Raw genomic sequence first — 21,354 nt, forward strand, 5'->3', positions numbered from 1 at the left:
ATGCCATAACAAATAATCACTTAAGTAGACCAGACAAATGACTATTTATATTGTTAGATTTAAGATTATATTATGTTTGACAAATATATTAATTTTTAAGAAAATGTCGGTAAATTTTATGTGTGAGGTATAGGTTGCAATTTGATTTTTTAATTTTTTTTTTCCTTTCTTCTTCCAATATGGTGGGGTATTGTGACATGGAGTAGGAAAATGGATTTGCAACTTAATTAGGCGTTGGGAACATTCCCATATTAAATGACTCTAATGCATTATATAATTAGAGTCATAATGAATCTAATATACTAATTAATTTTTTTAATTAACTTTTAAAATTAATTAACTCCCAATTGACATACTTAATTATTTTGTAAAGCATATGATATCATGAAGAGCCACTTTTAACCTAGACAAAAGTTTCTTATTATGACTAATTAGCTCCAAACATGAGTCATTTAGCACCTTTATCATTAACTTTAATTAATGCTATATTTGAATTTTATTATATATAGTTATTAAATTTTTTTTTTATAAATTTGATACAAGATCTCACAAAAAGAAAGACTATTAAATTTAAATATTTAAATAATATAAGTCTGCTATATAAAAATCATCATTAATTCTACCCAACTCACCATTTATATCATTAATTATATCTCTAGTCAAATGTCACATATTTAATTAATTATTTGGATCAAATCATTTGAGTAACATAACTTACACTTGCAAATTTATTTTAGTCTTTATAAACTTTCCACAAATTAAATTATAAACCAGCATGAACATAAGACATATACAATAATAATAATTTATAGGCCCCAACAATAAATAGTCATATTGTTGGTTAATTACACAAACATAGACTATACCCAAAATATAAAAGAAGAAAAAAACAACCTCCCAATCATTCACACCCTATGCCTAAAAATAACCAAACAACCCCACTTATTCCCACCCTTAAATAACAACACAAACCATAATTCCTCTCAACCTCCTAAATTTTAATTAATTTATTTTTCAATCAATTTATTAAATAATTTTTTTTAATAAAAAAAAAAACCCCCCAACAAACCTCTCCCTCCCAACAAACCACCCAAAAACCAAAACAACATCACCAATTCCTTCTTCCTATATTTAACACGTGCATCCTCCTTTTTTTACCTTTCTTTCCCTTCCAACCATTTCTTCCCAACTCAAAACAACAACATCAACAACAACAAAAACCCAAAAAAAAAAAATAATTAATAAATATAAATAAATAAATAAAATAAACCATCATCTTCCCTCAATCAACAAAAGAAAAACCAAAGAAAAAAGTACGTAGTGCATGCATGTCTTCAATGGCAGACAGTGCTCTCCCACGTCCACCAGCATACCACCAACCAGCATTCATCCCTCCACCACCACCTCGCCGGCGCCGGAGATCCTGCTGCTACCGTTGCTTCTGCTGCTGTTGCTGCTTCCTTCTCATCCTAATCCTCCTCCTCGCCGGATCCATCACTGCCTTCACCCTCTGGCTTTCCCCATCCCTCCCTTCCATGCACCTCAACCACCTCAACCCTTCCAACAATGGCACCATGTCCCTCTCCCTCTCCGTTAAAAACCCTAACGTCCGTCCCATCCGTTTTGTCTACCGTGCCATGAACGTTAGGGTTACGTCAAAGGATGGGGAGCTTGTTGGGTTGGGGACTGTGCCTGGGTTCTCTCAGGGAAGGAGGAATACTACTGGGTTGAAGGTGAATGCAAAGGTGGTGGATGTGAAGGAGATGAAGAAGGAGAAGGTGGTGAATGTTTGGGTGGATTGTTACATGGGTGTTTTGTTTCAAGGAGTTAAGTCTAGTGAGTTTGGAGTTACTTGGTTTTGTGATCAGGTTGATGTTCCTACGTCTGATCAAGCTGCTGCTGCTGATGGACGTCAATGTGTCCTCATGTTTAACTTTGCAAAAAATGGGTAATTATTATTTACTTGTTTACAATTGCATGAGTTTACGTAGTTAATTTGCATGCATGCATGTATCCATGCATGATGACTAATAACTAATTTCGTTTATGTAGTTTGCATGCATGCATACATGGTTGATTAGTAATTGCGTTTGCGTTGTTTGCATGCATTTATGCATGCATGTGTCTCTCTTTTTTTATTCTTTGCATTTGCGTGTAATATTGCGTGGCATTGCAAATGTGTACTCTCTTTCTTTGCAATTAGTTAAGCATTAAATTAGGGTAATTATACGTTATGTTTTCTGTTGTCTTTTATGGTATCATTTTACATGCACTGCATGTACATCTATATCTCTCTTTTTTGTTTTTTCTTGTATTGTACATCTTTGTCTCTTTCTTTCGTTGTATTGGTTTACTCCTCGGTCTTTTTCATTTATGCATTCTAACTTATTTACATAAATTAAAAAAATTATATTAATTTTTTAAAATTATCTTTATTTAAAATATAATTTAATAAAATATATAGTTCAATACAATTTATTTAAAATTGTAAAAATATATTAAATATATAAAATAAATATAGAATAATAATATTTAATGTTTCATAAATTTGAATAACTAAAAAAGAAATATTAAAAAAACCTTTAAAATAGGATAAGCCGAAAGAATACTTTATATGTGTTTGTGTCATTTAGAGTAGTATATCCATCAGATTGCCCTATTTTGCATTGCGTTAATTATTTAAGGCGTAGTATTATATTATATTGTATTACTGTTGAGTATATATATTTTGCACATAAGTGTTCTCTCTTTTTGCATGTTTTGTATTTATTTGCATTAATTTACTTTAAATTGCATATAAGGTGTGGTATCATATTATTTATTTACTTTTTACTCTCTTTTTTTTTTTACAAAATTTCTTTCATTATGATATCCTTTCATTTAAACGAAATCATCTTATCTCTTACTGATTCAAAAATATTTTATACAAATGAACCCAAAAGTTAAAATCATCATTAATTTCACAAATCTTTTTCTAGTGAAAATAATTACGTACGTCTATATTAACATTGAGTGGGAATAAGTCATGCACACACACACACACACACACACACACACACACACACACATATATATATATATATAGTCTAGTATTTAAAATATGTATTATCAACACAATTACTATTCCTTGTATTTGTTTTATTTTTTTTAAAATATATTAAAACTTAGTCTTTTCCATATGATTGCAGGTGGCCAGTTAAATGATGAACATTAAGAGGATTACACTGAAAAGCTTAATTATTAACAAATTCCATTTCTTTTGTAATTCTTAATTCATTTACTTATTCGATCATTCCTTTTTTTTTTAATATATATTTTTGAGTATTTTCTTGTAGTTTTTGCGAAGTGTCAATGCATTAGCATCTCCAATTTCAACTTCTAATTGTATAATTGTTCAAGTTTCTATGTTGCCTCCATTATATATATATATATATATAGAGAGAGAGAGAGAGAGAGAGAGAGAGAGAGAGAGAGAGAATTTTCCTTCAAATTATTATTCTCTAAATTTTTAAATGATGACTCTGCCAAAATGGGCCAGTAATGGGCTGAGCCCAACCCATTTCAATTGATAATTGAAAGTTAAGGAAAGTATTATTATCTATCTCTCCGCATATATACTTAGCAAATAATATTGTGTTTTTTTATAGAGGAAAGAACACAAATCCTTCCTCTCAAAGTTGCAATTGACCACGAAATCCTTGACCTTTTCAAATACCCAAAAGATTCTTATAATTCAATTGTTCAAAAATTAATTATATTTTCTAAAATTACAACTTATGTACTTTATTTTAATTCCTTCACCAATGGGTTGTTTTGCGTCTAGCTTGAACTAATCACAAATTTTGAGACTCCCAACAAATTGTTGGTCATGGCTTATACTTAGCCCCAACACTGGTGAGCTACACAAAGGCTCACTCTGGCCTCTTGGGGGGTTTCACATGGTTGGGCATAAGTTAAATCGGCCGTCCATCTTCAAGAAAGATGATATATATATATTACAAGAGTAAAATAGTAAATTTTAAAGAGACTAATAAGAGTTTGTCCAAATTATAGAGACCTGGTTCGCTTAAATACAAAATTTCAAATTCTAATTCTTACAAGGAAAAAAAAATCGCTTATTACAAGAAATTTATCTCTTTATGGGTCAAAATCTTTAAAATATAACATTTACGGGATGTTTGGTTGTCCGTATTTCAAATTACAGTGTAAGCGGGGGAGAGGATATCCTCTTTGGACGCGCGATTACAAGGATGAAGAAGATCTAGATCTGGACACCCGATTATGAAGAAGAGGGGTAGCTCTGGACGGCCGATTGTAAAGGAGAGGGGTAATTTTAATAAAAAGCTTTTAAAAACAAATGCTGCATTTGGACTTACAGCCAATTTGGTCGTAAGTCCAAATGCAGCAAAACACCCCTTTTATGTAAGTCAAATCACTACATATATGCTTTCACAGTTAACCAAACCGCTCATGTTAGCATTTTACCTATAAATCAAATTATATCACACCTACTTACAGGTAACCAAAGCCCCTTAAGGGACGCGGAGAGATGCTTTTGAAACTTGCCAAAAATACATCTCATTTACTCTTTGTTTTATTGCCTTCAATAATCATAAATCTAGCCCAGTTAATTTCTAATTTATATGCCTCTAAATTAAAGTTTTAGTTAATCAGAGAAAAAAATAATAAAATTTACAAAAATAATTATACCTTCAATTTTGCATTTGCCGTTTGGAAAATTTAGATGAGCAAAAGTTAAGCTGAGTTTATATATTTATTGTGAATATCTCCAAATTATGTATATATATATATATACATCACAAAATAACACCATTATAATAATGATGTATAAAATTATACAAATAACCTTGGGTTTCTCCTTTTTACCCAATCATCTTATAAACGAGTTTATTAAACATAATATTCAATATACTATTTTAAAAATATGTAATAAAATTAACAGAACTTAAAAAAAAAACTGAATTATAATTTTCTTTTATGAAGAAACATGCATATACACATATGTATAAACAAATATCCTTGATATATGACAATAAAATGAGGAATAATGAAAATTAAATCTCAATCATATAGAATCTATCCACCTAGCACATATGCACTTCTTGGAAAAGAAGTACACAGTTAAACACAACTTTAAATACTTCCTTTGGTCCTTTTTATCTGTCACAAATTCATGTTTTTTTTTATATATTATTTTCTAACATTAATAATCATTTATTATTTTTTTTTAAATTACTCTTAACACTTTATTCAATTCTCTTCTTTGAATTAAATATGAGAGAAAAATGTTAAGATATAAATTAAGGGTAGTTTTGAAAAAGTAACTAATTTTTTATAAAATTTTGTGAAATAACTAAGTTTTTTGGTACGTGAGATTCGGTTAATCACGACAGATAAAAAGAACGGAAAGAATACTTAATTATTCAAAAAAAGCAAAGCAAGCAACATATATAAATATGTGAAAAGTTTATTTACTTTTTAATATGAGATTATTTTGAAAAAAGGAAAAAAAATTCTTTATCTAGATTTGGTTATTAAAATAGCTGAATCCAAAATAGTTTAAGCAGTGGATCTAGGTCCGCGGAGTTCCAACATAATTAATGAAATATTCAATTTCTATTCCAAAAATATTGCATTTAAAATTAAATTCAGATGGTCAAGAGTCTAAGCAATATATATATAATATCATGTAGCTGACATTAACTAACCAAACCTCTAAAGACATGCATTAAATTAAGTGGGGTCATGTCTACTTCATTACATACAAGCTTGATAAATATCCAACAACTGCCAAACATTTCCACCTTTCAATATTAGCTCTTAAATGATGCTAATTTATTATAATCGGTTTGGTTGGTTCAGTTCTGATTAAATAGGTTGATGAAATAATTTTCATGAATGGTTGATAGTGATTTAAACCGTTCAAATTGGTGACCTTTGAGAAGTTGATGTTGATTGATCATTCAATTAAATTTCTATAAAATAAACATTATTAATATTTGTTCACTTTATTATATAATAATTATACTGACATGAAGATTTTTAGTTGAATATTAATATAGATGGAGCATTCTTTCTTTTAATCTCTATAAATTTCCCTATTGTAGACTTTGTAGTATAAATTATAGTTATTAACTCAAAATAAATTTTGGTTCTTATTTTTAGAATATAAAATAGGGAAAATTACTGTTCACCCCTCGTAATTTTCAAAACTTCCCAAAAACCCCCTCCAACTTTTGCACACCCCGGACAGCCCTCCGTTATATTTTACATTCCTTTTAACCCCCCGCCGGTAAGTTGAAGTGGGTCCACGATATGAAATTCCTTTTTTGCCCTTGCAAAAGGTGGGAAAAAAATAGCGCCCAATCATAACTTTCTTTATGCATAGTTTTTTTAATGCCTCCCTGCTTGCTTTTTTTCTCAAACAAAGTTTTAGAAGGCTCATATCTTGTTCTTCTTGTTCTTGTTCTTGTTCTTGTTCTTCTTCTTCTTCTTCTTCTTCTTCTTTTTCTTCTTCTCATTTGGTGTATTCAATTTTAGCTCTTCCGATTAAATTATGGAGAGTTTTTGTGCTATTGCTAGATACAACGGGGGGGGGACGAGTGCTAATGTTCACTGCACGACTTCTTAGGAATCAGTGTTAGCTGAAATATGTGAGCGATGGGGTCTCGATATTTCCCGTGTCAGGGTGAAGTTTATCACACCCGATGGACATAAAAGCAGTATGTCTCATATAAAAGCGAGGTTGACTTCCAGACAGCATGTGTCACGTGCACTCCATCTTCAAATGTTACATTGTTGATCTTGTTGTTGAGAGCGGATGATGTGGCATCGTATCCTCATCGAAAAGCGAGTTCTTCTCGTTGTAAGTTTCTTCTCGCTTATATTTATATAGTTGTAGAAGTTAATTATTGTTTATTATCCCCTCGCATCGTTTACATTTATCAAGTTTCCATTTAAACACTATTATCTCCGATTAACTTATTAACTTATTATTTAACTTTTTGTTTTAACGTTTAAGATTTATGTTTATCGTTTAAATATTTTGTGTCTCTGCTTTAAATATTGATCGTGTTCGCTTTTAAACTAAAGTGTTGGCGGGAATTCGAATCTGGCAGCTCTATTCCACATCATGGCGAGCCTGAGGGTGTGGCATGCCTTCCTTCCTCATCCGATCAGTCGAAGTGTTGTCGTTGGATATTGGACAATGTTTTGAAGGCGTTGAACATTTCGAGACGCACTTAGGAATTTTTGTAATCAAAAAGGAATTTTTGACTTCAAATTCTTGAAGAACGAGAAACACCGGGTGACTGTGGAAAGAAGCTTCGACTTCAAAAATGGCGTATAAGGAAGCTATATTCCCCATACCGGACAATGACATGCCGATGGATGAAAATCGCGAACTGCGTTTGCGACCGCCTGTGACGAGAAGGCAACCCGGGTGTCCTAGAGCGAAAGAGGATCGAGTCGTGAGCGTCCCGAGGTCCGCAAGTTGCGTTGTAGCCATTGCCACGTTTCGGTCACGATCGCGGATCGTGGAATGAATCATGTGCCGACTAGGCATTGTGTATATACTTCTTATTATTGTTTAAATATTGAACTTTATATTTAAATATATCTCTTACGCTTTTAAATATTTTTATTCTCTCGTTTAAGCTGTTATTTTTTTATCGTTTAAAAATAAATTTGTATCCGCTTAAAATGTACAACGGGATGGTGCTAGCGGTTCCCCAGCTGACTAATACACGCTCGGTTCCCCAGCGTTTCCACTCCCCGTCGCACATAAAAAAATCGGAACATTACATTACACTCTATAAGAGATTATTAAGTAATAAGGATATTTTTAAAGCAGAAAATATTAAGTATATTTTTGTTGTAATTACATTGATATTATTAAATAATAAGGATATTTTAAACAGAAAATATTAAATTTAAACAGAGAAACCTAAACTTAAACAGAGAAAACGAAAGTTAAAGGGCAAAAGTTATCATTATACAGTTAAAATGAATGTTGATATTAGCCGATAATGAAAATGAAAATGAAACAGAACCCTACCCGATAATGTACCCTGCGGACTACAATATCATCCAACAAGAACAGAACCTCAAAACGAAACAGAATGAATTTAATTGAATTTAGATACATGTACATTTACATTGACAAAATTTGTCATGTTCTTCGGAAAAAATGAATTGAATTTAAACTGGTTTACATTTGAAACTATTACACCTATACAATGACTATGACCCCGCTTGCGTACACTCCCTCCGGGTTCGCTTTTTACACGAGAAAAGCGGAGTTTAAACAATTACATTGATATTTACACAATGAACTATATACTTAAACACCGAAAGTGTATGTTAAACAATGAATCGGATTATTAAAGAAAGAATCGTGTATACAAATATAGAAAGAATGACTAAGAACCCGCTTACGAAGACTCCCCTCTGGCTGTGATGCCGTGCCGCCTCCCTCCCTAAGTATGCGGAAACATACCTTAATCGCAGATAAGGGGACGTCGATCTGCGGTACCCGTAGCTTCTCACCGGCGAGTAACTGCTCGATAAACCGCATGACATAGACGCTGCAGTCGACACTTCCTTTTTTCTGTCGTGGGGCTTCAATGTCGTGAACAAGCGGGTACTTTTCGATCGCCGACTCGCCCTAACTCCATGTCGATCATGGATGTCGAATAGGTTCCACTGCCGAGATATACAAGTTCATATTAGAATGCCGATTATTTACCGAACACTATTACACAAACACAAATTATTAAATCACTTACCATTTCTAGCGCTTTTTTATCGTATTCTTCGCTTTGGCATGAAGAATAATGCACGTATTCTTGTTTTTTTCATTGTCAAGGGACGACTGACATGGAAGTGGCCACTCATAATTATCGGGAGGATGACGATGTCCACTTCATGCAAGTTGCGCGGCATCTCCAATCATAGCCATCGTGGATTCATATGCGTCGTCGCCTCGCTTTGACATGAACAAGGCCCGATGGCCGTGTGATGGAGGCGCGCCTCTTATAACGATATGGCACTACGCTCATCGTCTTTTGCAAGATACATACGAATCGCGTCCCATCACATCGCTCGTGACCATCTCCTTCCCCTCGAGCAGGTCGAATAGATTGGCCCGTGTGGTGCTGACAGAGTCATTCTTCCACACGACAGTGCTGTGGTTGAACGGAACAAAGACATGTAAACAATGTTGTAAGTATAAAATTAAACGTTAAAGTATAAACTTTAAATTCTATATTGAATGTTTAAACGGTAACGGTAATATTTAAAGGGTATCACTTATAAGTTAAATGTTATCTGTAAATTTTAAACGTTAACGCTCCTACTTAAATGGTAACTAAAACAGTTTAAACAATATCATAAAAAAACTTCAAACTTACTTGTCCATAGGGCGGTTGAGGAAGATCCTTATCAACTCCCCTGTCAGTACTTATCGAGGCGCGATTGCCAACGATTTTTTTCTTCGAATGAAGACTTTCCGAAGTTCTTCTACTTTTTATCGGGCTTCCTTTAATGGGGGCACGACCCAGCAGCATCAACGGGAGACACTTCCTTACATGCTTCTTGTTCTTGTGGGATTGTATGCGCCTCGATGCGGCACGGTCGACCGTTGGTTCCACCGTGAATTCCCACTTCGCTGAGGATAGACTCAACGACCTTCTCAACCGTGAGTTCTACGGCAGCAGCATCAATGGGAGACACAACGTTGTCTGGTTGTTCTTCTTCAGGCGCCGGTTCCACCGTATGCATGATGTCGTCAACAACGAGTCGACGATCTTTTTCCACCACGGCAAACTCGGCGCCATCTTCAATCTCCTCCACCGTGATGGGCATGTCATCAGCGTTAACAACATCGACCGCCGATGGTGCTGCTGCCGATGGTGTCTGCTATTATTTCATCGTCACGTCAAGACGGGTGGAGACGGAGGCATTATTGTTTTTCCTCTTTTTGCAAGCTTCTTCGAATGAGGCCGTCTTTGAAGGGCCACCCCGATGATGTCCTCGTCGTCGAACTCCGACGGCGTATCCGTCCCGGGTGCTTCATTTGTTTGAAGGGAAGGCGCAGTCGATTGTGATCGCGACCGGCCTTCCAACGCCTCCACCCGAGCGACAAGCCGAGGGAACTTCGGTCATCAAAAATCGCAAGCCTCGCATGAGAGTTGCGAGTGACATCCTCGCCTAGTGCCCTGCAGTGGGGCCGCCACGTTCGGGGGCCGACACTGGTCGGGGAAGCCACGGTCGGGCGGGGGTGGGGAGGGCTTCTCCGGCCCTCGACGAATGCGTTTTGGCTCGGAAGCGGAGAACGACGTCCCAGTAGCGCAAGGAAGAGGTTGCCCTCTCATCTTGCCTTTGAGCAAGCGGTTCCGGAGCAATAACATCCGACCGACGGTTGGCCCGAACAAATACTTCTTCATCAGCATTCGCCGGAACCAGCTCAGGAAACTAGCATGTGTAAAACAAACAATCTTAGCGAAATTATTTAGTTTAAACAATTAAAACTATATTTACACATGTAACTCGTATATTTAAACGTTATAACCTATTGTGTTAAACAGTAAACAAACAAATTAAACATTAAACTAAAAGTTTAAACGGTAGTTGAACAAAGTTAAACGGTAAGTTATAATGTTAAACGATAGATGAATAAAAGTTAAAGCGGTAAATGATATGGTTAAAGCGTTAAAGTTTACTGATTAAACAAAAATATTTTTTTGAATTATTACCTCTTTTCCTTCGAGAGATGACAAACTTGTCTCTATCGTCGCTCGCTTCCTGTAAGTATTTTTCACCGTAGTACGACATTCTTGGGATCTTGCGAAACGGACTTTCTTTCCGGTTCCCGGTCACTCAGTAAAAACCGGATGTTAAGCGCCACTGCGACCCTTAACATACCCGGTGTTGGTCTTCTTCCCCGCGCATCTAGATTGCACTCGGGTAGCGGCTTGTGGTATGTCCTCCATAAGCCACTTGCGTCGCTTACGCCCCATTCCGGGTAGATCATCGACATAATCAACGATCCGGTTAGGAACCCGAGCGGAGGTATTTGGGAAGAGGATTGTACCCAGGAGGTACACCATCAGTAGTTTGGCAAAATTCTCCTCTTCTCCCCTCTGTCCAACGAGTTGCTGAAGAGTGCTCCTGATGGAGTCTCTGTGTCTCTCGTACGTCTTCGATAAATACCTCTCTTCGAAAGCTGACCGTGTTTTCTTCTTCTGAAACACGACTGCCTCCCCATCGCAACGCGAGCCAAGAACGATTGCCACATCTTCGGGGCTCGAAAGTCGCATGCTTTCCCGATCCCGAATTTATTGGTGCGGTTATCGTATCTCTGCAACGAGAGTCAAGAAGGGCCCGCTCTTGGTATACGACTTCCAACTCGATGAAATCTCGTGAACGGTGTCCTTCGGATGATCTCCCAGTGTCGAGGGATCATGTGAACTTTCAATTCAGCCACGGTCTCCACTACCGGTGTCAAGTAGCATCGCCCATTAACTAGATTGACCACCATAATCACAAGCCTGCGACAATAATAGCACATTGTTAAGCGGAAATGTAATTTGTTAAGCAGTAAACACTCGGTTCTTAAACACCGATATCATTTTTTTAAGCGATGACGTATACTATTAAACGGAGATACAAATAATTAAACGGAGACGAACTAACTTAAACGGTAGAAAGCTCATTGTTTAAACGGAGACCTCATTTTTTACAAGCTGCAACCATATCAACTCGAAAGGGTAAACGTAGATTATAAACATTACACAAAAGCACAACAATCGGGAAAACCATTTCGATCAGTATACATAGACGAAAATGTAAAACAAAACAAAAACCCTAGCCGAGACATCTCCCTGCAGACTAACAAAACCCCAGCCGATTAATCCCCTGAAAGCTTCAATGTCTTCCAACAAAAAAACAAAATCACAAACCAAAACCGAAAAAAATGTCTCTTCGTAATGTAATAGTTAACAAAAACCATAATGAATACCTTAGATCGCAAAGTGACGAAATCGCCGAATACTTGCGACGGGACTTCTTCTTCGAGACGCCGGTGGAAAGGGAAGAGTGTCGGTGGGAAGAGAAGAGCTGGAGACGCGAGTTGAGCTGGAGTCGTGAGTTGAGAGAAGACAAGCAGCTGTAATGCCTAAGAAAACCCACCCACTTCCTCTCACACCGCCAAAATCGGTGCAGCCACGACTTCCCGTGCAAGGGCATTTTCGTCCATAAAATTTTAAATACACTCCGTTTAATGCCGTTACTTACTTTGGGGGTTTCAAAATCATGGAGTTAAAAAGGAAGGGGTTTTTGGGTATTCCGAAACTATGGGGGTTTGTTTGGCAATTTGGCAAAGTTGTAGGGTTTTTTTGGCAATTTCCACTATAAAATATGATAATAATGGAAATGTTCTATTTTTTTAAAAAAAAGGTCAAATTCTTTCCTTCAAATGGTTTATTATTTTTTAATAAATTCTTTTCCAAAAAAATATGAAAATTTTAACCAACAAACTGGATATATATATATATATATATTTTTAAGTAACAACATATGTTCTAATAATATATATATATAAATATAAATATAAAAAAAATCCACTTTTGCATCTACCAATCTCATGGTTTGACATGGATTTTTTTTTTAAAAAAAAATCACTCGAAATGTATTAGGAAGAAAAATAACAGTAACAATTAACAAACATAGCACTGCTTTTGAAGTACACATATAAATATGTTTACTAAATACATTTTTATGTTTTTCCAAATATCTTATTCGATTTTTATTCTTCACACATATTGCACACTGGTGACACTTAATGCTATAATTAATATGATATATATATATATATATATATAGTAAATATGAATAAATAATGACCCTTCAACAACTACATTTATGGAAGTGAGTCAAACCTTTAACCATTCATTTGGAGAGAAATTAACTATCACTGGACCTGACCGTGATTCGGTTCAAACCGTAGAATCAAACCGGAACCGCCACTATTAGAACCGAACCAGAACCGTAAAAAAGATTTCGGTTCTAAACCGGAGCCTTGAATCGGAACTTTAAGGTTCTGGTTAAGGTTCTTATGAGTTGAAAACCGGAACCTGAACCGAATCGGAACCGAACCGCCGGTTCCGGTTCTATTTTTATTTTTTAAATAAAATATATATAATATAATTTTTTTATATTTTTTAATTAATTGGAATTAAATTATTTAGAACCGAACCGGAACCGGAATCGTATTGGAACTGAACCGAGAACCGGAACCTTATGACTATGGTTCGGTTCCGGTTCTATAGTTTATAAAACCAGAATCGGCGGTTTTGAACCGAAACCGAACCGGAACCGAAACGTGGTCAGGTCTAACTATCACTCTCATATTATATAGTTGTATATTATATATACAATAAAAAATCTAAAAAAACAGAAAAGAAATATTGCCTTGTTGATTAACTTATATATATATATATATATATAACATTATAAAAAAAAAACTTATATATATATAAAGGAATAGTAGCATATATTGCAAGGAAGCCAATCTTTCTCCTCTCTTCATCTAATCTAGTTGAGTGATAAACAAGTCCAAAACTCAACAGAAAAGAAGGCCCCACAAGTCAACAAACTCAATCTTTTCATTGAGAAACCTTATCTAAACCTCACTAAAATGCCACTAAAACTATACAAGGCCACTAGAATACATGGTTAAGTCTAAAATGTTATGCTTGTGACCAAAAGGAAAAAGGTTGAAAGCAAGACAAGGAACCAAACTCTTGTTACCTTCTTTTCTTAGTGCTCTATTGCTCATGTGATGTTGGTGAACTTATAATAAGAAGAGAGATAAAAGAAAGACATAGAAATAGTATGCATGGAGGCAATATATGCAAGTCAAGCAAAAGAACAAAGAGGGACCATGAGTCAGGGATTCCTTGAAGTAGCATTGAAGGCTTTCTTATTTATTTATTTATTTATTTATTTTTATTTTCATCTTCAATCCTTCTTCTCTTCTCTATAGCCATGAATGCATGTTTCCTTAGTGAAAATGGGTTCATTTTCACAAACTCTTTGCCTTCTCTTCCTCATCTCCATTGCCACCTTCTTCTTCTTCTTCAACTCCAACTTCATGATATGTGATTCCAAGAAGTTTAGACTTCTTTCTTCTACTCTTCACAAGAAGACTCATTCCTTATCTTTTTCTCCGGCACCGGCACCGGCACTGGCACCAATTCCTTTACATCGATATCGAACTCATGTTATACATTCCAAGCCACCACCGCCACCACCTCACCGGCCTCACATTGCACCGGCAGTGACAAAGAGAAGAGAAAATGAAACCAAGTCTAGAGCTCAAAGAATCACAATAGTGATCACCACTTCAGTCTGCACAATTCTAGTCATCTTCAGCATAATGGCCGTGATTTTATGTCGAAGACTTCGAAGAACTAGAAAGAAAATGCGGCAAAGATCAAAGGTTAACATAAACTCCTCCTCTGAATTTTATCTGAATTCTTTGTCTGCTTTCATTGAGAGAGATTATCATCAATCTGGTCTCATATCTAAAGAAATGTCAGAAACTAAGAATGTAGTAATGGTATCTAGTGATCCATGTTCATCTTCAGATGATGAATCTTTTCATTCAGTTTATAACTCCTCTCATTGTTCCACTTCTCATTCTCCGATTAACTCTCCATTTCGATCTCCGGCTTCAGAGCTTGCTCATGAGCCTTCTTCTCCATCTTCTCATCTTTCCATTGAAATTCCAAAATTTGCATTTCATAATGCTCCACCTCCTCCTCCTCCTCCTCCACCACCACCACCACCACCGGTTAACTTACTACTGACATGCAATTCTGGGCACTCTCGACCACCGCTCAATGTGCATAGTTCTAGTCTCCGACCACCACCACCGCCGCCGCCACCACCTCCGCCACCACCACTGGCTAAATTACCGGCAGTGATTAAGTCCGACAGCCCTCCACCACCAGCAGCACAGGCTAAGTTACCTGCAATGATTAAGTCAGGCAATACTCCACCTCCTCCACCACCACCACCAGCTAAATTATCGACAAAGATTAAGTCCGGCAATGCGCTACCACCACCACCACCACCACCACCACCTTGTGAAATTCAGCAAAATGGACCTCCATTGCCAAAGCTTAAACCATTGCACTGGGACAAAGTAAGAGCTACTCCTGATCATTCTATGGTGTGGGACAAGATTAGATCAACAAGTTCATTTGAGTAAGAATTCTCATGTTATAATAATAATATTTTTTTATTTATTCTTTTGGTAAAAGTGGATAAACCACTGATTTATTGCAAAAAGAAGGAGGACATGGTATCACAACAACGGAGTCATATTATAATATTGTTATTCAGTTTATAATTGTATAATTTTGTGTTTAATATGATTGGATTTGGTTGATGTATATGATCAGGTTGGATGAGGAGATGATAGAATCATTATTTGGATATAAAACACAAAGTTCAGTAAAGAGTGAAGAAGTGAAGAGCAAGACAGCATCACCTAGCATTACCAAGCATGTCCTTGAGCACCAAAGATTGCAGAACATTATTATATTGTTGAAAGCCTTGAATGCTTCTACTGAACAAGTCTGTGATGCTTTAATGCAAGGTATTCTCACATATTTATATATATATATTATTTTGGTTTAAACATTAAAGAGTATTTAGTTTGGATTTGACTAAGTGGTTGGTGTGAAAGCTGTATCAATTTATTTATTTTAATCTCACTGTCAAATAAAATTATTAATGTACTTCAAGAGCAAGATTAAGATTAATGAATGAAAGAAGTCTAATGTCCATATCTTGATTTGGTGAAACCAGGAAGAGGAATGTCTGTCCAACAACTGGAAGCACTAGTAAAGATGTCTCCATCAAAGGAAGAAGAAGAAAAACTCTTAAGCTATAAAGGAGATCTCAATGACTTAGATCCAGCTGAGAAGTTTATCAAGGCATTACTAAACATACCATTTGCTTTTCCAAGGATAGAGGCCATGTTATACATTGAAACTTTTGAAGATGAAGTTTTTCATCTCCGAAAATCCTTTGAAATGCTAGAGGTAAGTAAAGAAAACAATAGATTTGATATCATGTTAAGATATAACTAAATATATCTATTTTGTTTGGCAGGAAGCATGCAAAGAACTAAGATCAAGCAGACTGTTTTTAAGATTACTTGAAGCTGTGCTGAAAACTGGGAATAGAATGAATGTTGGGACAATAAGAGGAGGTGCAAAAGCATTCAAACTTGATGCATTGCTAAAACTAGCAGATGTGAAAGGAACAGATGGAAAGACAACTCTACTGCATTTTGTAGTTCAAGAAATAATTCGTTCTGAATGTTCTAGTGCTAAAGATGTAATGACAAGTGAGAAGAAGTTAAAGCCAAAAGCTGATGAAAAAGAAGAAGAACATAGAACCATTATGGGTCTTGATCTTGTCTTAGGACTTAGCAATGAGCTGTCTAATGTCAAGAAGACTGCAAGCATGGATTTGGATGTCTTGATAAGCTCTGTTTCTAATCTCTCAAATGGAATGAACCAGTTGAAACATTTGGTTGAGATTGAGAGTGGTGGAAGTTTTGTTGGTTCTTTAAATTTGTTTCTGAAACATGCTGAAAGAGTCATTGGAGAGCTCAAGGATGAAGAGAAGAGAGTATTGTTGCATGTCAGAGAGATCACTGAGTACTATCATGGCAGTGTTAGCAAGGACGAAGCAAACCCGCTGAGGATCTTCGTTATTGTGAAGGATTTTCTGTCGATGTTGGATCGGGTTTGTAAAGATGTTCGGAGCTTGAAGAACAATCCTGTTATTCCATTTCGATAGTTAGATGGTATGAAGTTGTTGTCTTCGTATTGATTGGTTTTCTTCTTCTGTGTTGTGTCCGAGTCTGTAACTCTGTTCATGGTTTTCGGTTTTTCTGTAATTGTTAATGTAACTAATTGTATGACACTGAGAAGAATAGTTCTTTGTTCATCAAGAATTGAATTGATTTGTCCAAACATTGTCAGCAAACATCAAACAAGACACAACAACAAAACAGGAAATAAAGAAAACAATCTAGACGACTTGCCAACAATCGATCTTTTATCCGGTAATCCTCACTGATTTCTCCTCAGACGATGATCGATTACTTGAACTTGGCTGCCAAATTTCCTCGATCATACTAATGACACTGTCTATCTTAGGACGTCGATCTGGATTGCTTGCGACACATGCCATTGCAAATTGAAGCATCTGAACCATCTCTTCCTCAATGTTTGGGTACCTCAAAAGTTCCGCATCGAAAACCTCTGATGTCCATTCTTCTCGAACCATCGACTGAACCCACTTTGGCAGATCAAAAATGTCATCGACACCTTGAGATTGAAGCGGAGATTTCCCAGTGAGCATCTCAAGAAGCATGACACCAAAACTGTAAATGTCTGATTTCTGAGTAAGCTTCTGCGTCTCAATGACTTCAGGAGCATGATAACCAACAGCAATTTGAGAACAATTTACAGGGGTGTTCATGATGGAGCTGAGGCAAAAATCAGAGACACAAGCTTCGAAGTTTTGGGAAACAAGAACATTTGATGATTTGATGTTTCCATGGACAAACTGTCCACCACCTTCTGAGTGTATGTGTTCTATGCCATGCGCCACACCACGTAAGATCTTTACCCTTGAGTCCCAGTCTAATGAAGTTCTGTTACTTCCCCTGTTCCCTGTTGGTCAGAAGTTCAGCAATGAGATAACAAAAAAGATGATAACAAATTATTATTCGAAAAACTAAGTTAACTTGGAAGCAGTGAAAATGGTTTCTTCTCTAGTAGTAGGAAGTACATTGAATTTAATAACCGCTGAGCATAAATATTATCCTCATGATGAATTTGACAATTAATTGATATATCATTCAGAGCATGAATTCACATCTTATAATAATAGGAACAAGTTATATTAGTTTTAGGAGAAGAACAATGATGTCAGAAGAGCCAATATGTGTGACTGTGAAACTTAGATAGGATTCAATAAAAATATAATTGCACAGCACCAAGACAATGTGGCACAAGCTCTTCGAGCAAGGTCATTTTATTATCTAGGAAATGCAAAGAGATTCACTCCTAAAGAAACAACATTTTTTTCACAGAATGCTACAGAAAAAGTTATACAGAGCATCATGAGTTTCTAGTCCAAGATACACCATAACTTTGCAAGCATTTGACAGATGAAGTCAAAACAATTTTGTATATATCCATTTGATCAATCTATATTTTTCCATTCAAACTAAAGGTTCTTAAACTTATGTTAACCTTAACTTCATGTAAAAAAGACAATAGTAATAAAAATACCAGAACAATCAAGAACAGAGTGTTTATGAGGTCATACCATGCAAGAGAGATGAAAAGCTGCCGCAAGGTATAAAGTCATACACCAGAAGTTTTTCTTCCTTGGAGTAGTAATAAGCACGAATTGACAGGACATTGGGGTGATCACCGAGCCTTCTGATTATCTCCATTTGCTGTTCAAACTCTCTCTTCCCTGAAACCACATCCTTTAGCCTCTTCACAACAACCATTGTACCATCCTCAAGAACGGCCTTGTAGGATGTTCCATAAGTCCCTTTTCCAAGTATTTCTGCAGAAGCTCTAAGCAGATCATCGAGGTCAAAATTGTAAGAACAGCCCTCAAAGAATGAGAGCTTATTCTTGTCAGCATTTTGAGCATCATTGGATGACTCCCCTTTCGATTTTTCACTTTTTTCGCTAGCAGAACTCTTCTTTTTTGATGCTTCACTACCTTCTCTACCATTTTTCTTCATAACACATACAATGAAAACCATCACTAATAATAACAAGACAGATAGTCCTCCAGCGACAATCGCAATTATGGCCCATGTACCTATTGCGAAGTGTTTGTGTTTCGAGTGAAATTCTTCAGGGTTTGAAATGGGAGGAAGAACAGGAGAAGGTGAGGGAAGAACTGCAGAGCATTGGACTAGAGGAGGTCCACACAAAAGAGAGTTTCCAGTGAAGGATTCATTAGGAAACTTTTGTAGCGATGTTGGTATAGAGCCATTGAGTTTGTTATAGCTCAAATTCAAACGTTTAAGCCCAACAAGTTTGAAGTCAGGAATTGAACCAGAGAGAGAATTGTTTTGTAGATACAACACACTAAGCTGAGACAAATTTTGAAACACATCAGGAATTTCTCCAGTGAAGGAGTTATACGAGAGGTCAAGAACAATAAGGTGTGAAGAGAACAATTCAGGTAGATTACCAGAGAAATTATTGTCTTGAAGATATAGATAGCGAAGAGAAGGAAGTGATGAGATGTCAGTAGGTAAATTCCCAACAAGATGGTTGGATCGGAGGCTTAATGTCTGGAGAGCATCAAGCTTTGCTAGTGTGTTTGAGGAAATTGAGCCAAAGAGTCCCATTCCCGGTAGTCGGATAGCTTGCACACGAGCTTGATCGACTGAACATTTAACACCAATCCAAGAAGAGCAGATTGGAGTGGTAGAATTCCAATTTAGTTTTCTACCATGGTGAAGAGCAGAGGCAAAAGCAAGGAGAGCTTGCTTATCAGAGTTCAACAAATCAGCAGTCACTTGAGAAGAGAAGAATAACAAAAGGGGAAAAAGACAAGGAAGCGACAAAAGGATTTTAGAGTGATCCATGGCTTGTTCCATTCAGAAGAACAAATAAAATTCTGTGATAAATCTGAGTGCTTATTGATAGTAATTCTTCATCCCCTGTTTTATTGATAAAAGAAATTAGTAAATTCTAAACAAAAGCATATGATGCAATTCAAGAAAACAAGATAAAAATCAGTGATAAAAGAAATAATAAGTGCTAATTGATAGCAAATGGCACAACACAAGAGCATGAAGTTCCGACACTCAAAGAATAAAGACGATAACTTGAAAAGAACATTTGTTTCCGAAAAAGCAAAATATGAAATACTGCCCCCATACAAGAAAAGAAAGAAAAACAAAGTTGCAACATGCCATGTGCTCCTTCACCGCAATCATCAATGCAAAACTTCCACTGGACTAAACAAACAAATCAGTATAAAGCACCCACACATGATACACTCAATTCAATCAATTCAATTACACATCATAATACACTCAATTCAATCAATATGCAGTCGAATTTAAAATTCAATCACTGAAAGCAGATGAAACTTTAAATCATTCAATATACTAAAAAAAGAGTAAGAAATTTTTTTAAAAAAAACTCAATTTTGAAATCTTAGTCTTCACAACTTCAACAGAGAAATTCAATTCACAGCTAAAAATTCAATATAGAAAAAGAAGATTAACAACAAATTCCTTGAATTCTAGTGAAACGGAAGAAGAGTAAACCTCTAGGAGCTTTATATCCTCTTCAATGAAAGAGAAGATGGAGAAAAAGTGGAGCTTGGAATCGCCATTGGAGCTCTGAGCTCAAAGCGAGAAGAAGAGATTGTGAGAAAGAACCAATTAAAAGGAGAAAGCGGAGCTCCATTAGCGCAAATCTCAAGGATCCGAAAGCGCTGAGTAGTGAATTAAAGCTGGAGGCACGCTTTTCGGAGTCGGGTCTGTGCCCGATAAAGGAAACGGATTCGGATGAGAGAGAGAGGAAAGATCCGAAAGGGGATGAAGAGTAAGTAGGAGCTTGAAGGCTTGAAGCCCTTTGTCAAAAGATTTTTTATACATAAATCCCTCTACAATTTTAAAAATACCTCGTTTTTTTTACTTATCCATTTTAACCACTTAACACATATTAAAAAATTAGTTAAAAATAATTTATAATAAAAAATTTATAACAAAATATATTAACTTTCCAAAATTACCCTTATCCAAAATATGATTTAATAGAATTTATAGTTGAGTATTAATTATTGGAGGTTATAGAAATACTATAAATATAAGAGATAAATTTGAAAAATCAATATTTAATCCTTCATAAATTTTTTAAATGGATAAGTAAAAAGGATTAAAAAAAAACTCTAAAATGAAATACGGAAAAAAAAAGATTGGAAGAAGTATATATAGAGACTTTTATAGGCTACAGGATTCTACGAGTTTATGACGACCATCAAACATAATTTTGAGCATTTTTATGATCATTGGCATGATTAAAAATTTTTAATACTTTGATTTGCGAGAGCTATTACATACTAATGGTTCCTTTGGGCATTCATTTTTTTTAAAAAAAGATATGTCATTTTTTACATTTTTCTCTTCTATGGTAAAATCACTTAATTATTGCTAATAGTTTCGACTAATTTTGTACTGCATATTTTCGTTGCAAC

The 21,354-nt window shown here is 35.7% G+C and overlaps 3 protein-coding genes across 3 annotated transcripts; 2 read left to right on the plus strand and 1 right to left on the minus strand.

Moving 5' to 3' along the window:
• Positions 1-1,337: 1,337 nt before the first annotated feature.
• On the plus strand, positions 1,338-1,952 carry LOC120269098 (NDR1/HIN1-like protein 6). Its single transcript, XM_039276384.1, has one exon. It carries the CDS (start codon positions 1,338-1,340, stop codon positions 1,950-1,952), a length of 615 nt encoding a protein of 204 aa, XP_039132318.1.
• A 12,140-nt stretch (positions 1,953-14,092) lies between these two features.
• On the plus strand, positions 14,093-16,914 carry LOC120269099 (formin-like protein 11). Its single transcript, XM_039276385.1, has 4 exons — positions 14,093-15,291; positions 15,489-15,685; positions 15,898-16,133; positions 16,204-16,914. The coding sequence occupies exons 1-4, from the start codon at positions 14,093-14,095 to the stop codon at positions 16,897-16,899; spliced, it is 2,328 nt and encodes a 775-aa protein (XP_039132319.1). The 3' UTR covers positions 16,900-16,914.
• Positions 16,915-17,026: 112 nt separating this feature from the next.
• On the minus strand, positions 17,027-20,649 carry LOC120269389 (probable inactive receptor kinase At5g58300). Its single transcript, XM_039276727.1, has 3 exons — positions 20,423-20,649; positions 18,442-19,807; positions 17,027-17,780 (listed from the first exon to the last, which is right to left on the minus strand). Exons 2-3 carry the CDS (start codon positions 19,742-19,744, stop codon positions 17,161-17,163), a joined length of 1,923 nt encoding a protein of 640 aa, XP_039132661.1. The 5' UTR covers positions 19,745-19,807; positions 20,423-20,649; the 3' UTR covers positions 17,027-17,160.
• Positions 20,650-21,354: the final 705 nt, after the last annotated feature.

The sequence above is a fragment of the Dioscorea cayenensis genome, chromosome 9 (assembly GCF_009730915.1).
Source record: "Dioscorea cayenensis subsp. rotundata cultivar TDr96_F1 chromosome 9, TDr96_F1_v2_PseudoChromosome.rev07_lg8_w22 25.fasta, whole genome shotgun sequence".
Classification (NCBI taxonomy): Eukaryota; Viridiplantae; Streptophyta; class Magnoliopsida; order Dioscoreales; family Dioscoreaceae; genus Dioscorea; species Dioscorea cayenensis.

Bases quoted from the DNA above. Each gene is read 5' to 3' on its own strand.
- LOC120269098 (XM_039276384.1), top strand. From the start codon at position 1,338: ATGGCAGACAGTGCTCTCCCACGTCCACCAGCATACCACCAACCAGCA.
- LOC120269099 (XM_039276385.1), top strand. From the start codon at position 14,093: ATGGGTTCATTTTCACAAACTCTTTGCCTTCTCTTCCTCATCTCCATT. The intron at 15,686-15,897 runs GTATTCTCACAT...TGGTGAAACCAG, and splicing joins CTGTGATGCTTTAATGCAAG to GAAGAGGAATGTCTGTCCAA. The intron at 16,134-16,203 runs GTAAGTAAAGAA...TTTGTTTGGCAG, and splicing joins AATCCTTTGAAATGCTAGAG to GAAGCATGCAAAGAACTAAG.
- LOC120269389 (XM_039276727.1), bottom strand. From the start codon at position 19,744: ATGGAACAAGCCATGGATCACTCTAAAATCCTTTTGTCGCTTCCTTGT. The intron at 17,781-18,441 runs GTATGACCTCAT...TCTGACCAACAG, and splicing joins CTTTTCATCTCTCTTGCATG to GGAACAGGGGAAGTAACAGA.